Here is a 2,500-nt window from a genome sequence, read left to right as displayed (position 1 = left end):
AAAATAACGACGAATCCAGGCCAGAAGCTTCTGGAATGATGGTGCAACGGAGAATGACAAAACGGAGAACGAGACAAGACTTGATAAGCTCCCCCCTAGATTCCGTGGCCAAGTTTGCATGCCTCAGACACACAATGACGCTGCTTACGAACCAGACTCCTAACTGCCCTAATTCTTTTCAAAAAGACCCTTGCAGCTGTTTTCCAACGGGGTGTGGAGCAGCCATCGTTGTGTTTGAAAAGGAACTGATGCCGACGAGGATGGGATTCGAACCCACGCGTGCAGAGCACAATGGATTAGCAGTCCATCGCCTTAACCACTCGGCCACCTCGTCACATGACTGTTCAGGCCTGTTCAGGCCTGGATGGCACTGAAAAGTCATCACTATGCAAAAGAGGCACATGCCTTTTGCCTTCGTCTTTGCCCAATAAGGCATGAACTTGACAAGGCCGGCAACAAACTCTGGCCCCTCCCATTGTAGAGACCCCAAAGGCAGCAGCGTGTGTGTTTTGTCACTGCGAAAAGGTCCCATGTGGTCTTGCGGCCAGGAAACCTGGGGGTTTTTTTTTGTACAGGTGGCCTGGATTTGCGTCCCGTTATGAGATCATTAGTAAACCTTGGATGGCATTATTTCCATGCTTTGAAATGAGCGTTTCAGACTTGACGTTTGGCAGCATTTGGTTGTGAGAAGAAACCTGTCAGCGTGAAATGTCTGTGACAGAACAGCACTCTTCGGATGAATGAAATATTTCACGGTTTTGTTTTTCAAACGTCGTGATCTTATTGTGGTTAGTGTGTTGTGGCCATGGCAACCTTGTTACCAAACTGGGTTACGGGATGCTTTTAGGCTCAGCTTAGAGAGGGCAAAGTCGTTTGTGCTATGGCGTGTCCTCACATTGCACTTTGTTTTACTCAGGATTGGACGGACAAAAATGTTTTGGGTTTGTTTGTTTTTTTTACGACTTGTGTAGCGTTCATCTTCTGCATCTTTTACCCAGATCAGGAAGTAGGCTCAGAGGATTTCCTGCCAGCGTTATCCTACGCCATCGTTAAATGTAACGTCCCAAGGCTCCTGTTGGAGGTGGAGTACATGATGGAACTGCTGGAGCAGTCATGGCTGACTGGGGAGGGTAAGATCACACCATTAATTAGTCATAATTCAGATATAGTCAGTCTATAAATATGTAAAACCTGCTTCCTTAACATCAGTTGTTTACAGTTTGATATGGGCAAAAACTCAAGATGTTCTCAATGGGAAATTTTTTTATCAGTTTCCTGGTGTTCCCCCCCCCCCCCCTTCCTTCATAATGCTTTATTTCAGTTTTAAAGGACAGTTTTAGTTTTTGGACTTTTAGATCGTGATTTTGGTCTTGTGCTGTTTTTAACAGGAGGATATTATTTGACGAGCGTCTACGCAAGCCTGTGTCTGATCCAGAATCGGCCTGAAGCCCCACCCTCTAGTACGCTGACAAGAGACGTGCAGGAGAGCCTGAGAGAGTGGAGTCAACGTCGGGGCCAGGAGGCCAAGACTCAAAAAGAAGCCCAACAGAGCCAGGTTTGCATCAGCGTGCGTACATTCACTCAAACAGACACATGTCAGAGATGTTTCAGTAGACCCACCAAGATGTGGCGTGCATTTATACAATTCGATGTATTAAAGCCACGGCTGTTCAGTCGGTCGGTCGGTCAGTCTGTGTGTGTATGTGTGTGTGTGTGTGTGTGTGTGTGTGTGTGTGTGTGTGTGCAGAGGTTTGTGCGTGTATTATTCCAGGACGGCGATCGCACTGCCATTCGGACTCTGCAGTGGAAGGCGGGAGAGAACGCTGAAACATTTACTTGTTCCTGCGCGGCGATGTTCGGCGTGACCCACCCAGAACACTACAGCTTATTCTGGCGTAACGATGGTGAAATGAGACCCCTCCCACCTCATGCCACGCCCCAGGACCTGGCCAATCACAGTGAGGGCGCCACCTCCCTCTCCTACCTGCGTTCTGACCACGACTTCAGCAAGATGCGTAGGCTGACCAGAGGGGGCGCCGTAGACCTGGGAGAATCTGTGTGTGAGGAGTAAGAAAGCCGACCTGAACACGTTCTCCCAAACAAGCCGACCTGAAACTTACCTGAGGGTCATCTCCCAGACACGCTCACCTAGATGTGCTCACCTGAAGACAATCAGCTAATATTGCTCACATGGATAAATTCATGCTTATCTGGATATATGCACCTGAAACCTACCTAAATCTTGCCTGAAACTCACCTGAATCTCCCCTAAAACTCACCTAAAGCTCACCTGAAGCTCACCTATAGCTCACCTGGACATTCTGAGGTTCATTAAGACATGCTGATCTGAAGCTCACATAGTTCATGAGAAGCTACTCACATTATCACAGTTATCTGCACATGCTCACCTTACATGCTTTGCTTGACAGTGCTCTACTGGACATGATCACCTGGATACCGTCTTCTAAAAACCATCCAGTGCTCACCTGAGCATGTTGAC

General features: G+C 47.9%; 1 protein-coding gene and 1 non-coding gene across 2 annotated transcripts in view; one reads left to right on the top strand and one right to left on the bottom strand.

Moving 5' to 3' along the window:
- Positions 1-2,071, top strand: part of rin1b (Ras and Rab interactor 1b) — a 15,897-nt gene extending 13,826 nt beyond the window's left edge. Inside the window, exons 9-11 of the mRNA XM_030779323.1 lie at positions 999-1,130; positions 1,389-1,555; positions 1,748-2,071. Of these exons, the coding sequence (XP_030635183.1) occupies positions 999-1,130; positions 1,389-1,555; positions 1,748-2,071 (623 nt within the window). The remainder of the gene's footprint in view (positions 1-998; positions 1,131-1,388; positions 1,556-1,747) is intronic.
- trnas-gcu (transfer RNA serine (anticodon GCU)) lies at positions 253-334 on the bottom strand. The gene has a single exon. It is a non-coding gene; the product is annotated as a tRNA-Ser (tRNA).
- Positions 2,072-2,500: the final 429 nt, after the last annotated feature.

This window comes from Chanos chanos, chromosome 7 (genome assembly GCF_902362185.1).
Source record: "Chanos chanos chromosome 7, fChaCha1.1, whole genome shotgun sequence".
NCBI lineage: Eukaryota > Metazoa > Chordata > Actinopteri > Gonorynchiformes > Chanidae > Chanos > Chanos chanos.
Note: the sequence above shows the minus strand (reverse complement) of the source record. Positions and strands in the feature narration are given on the sequence as shown.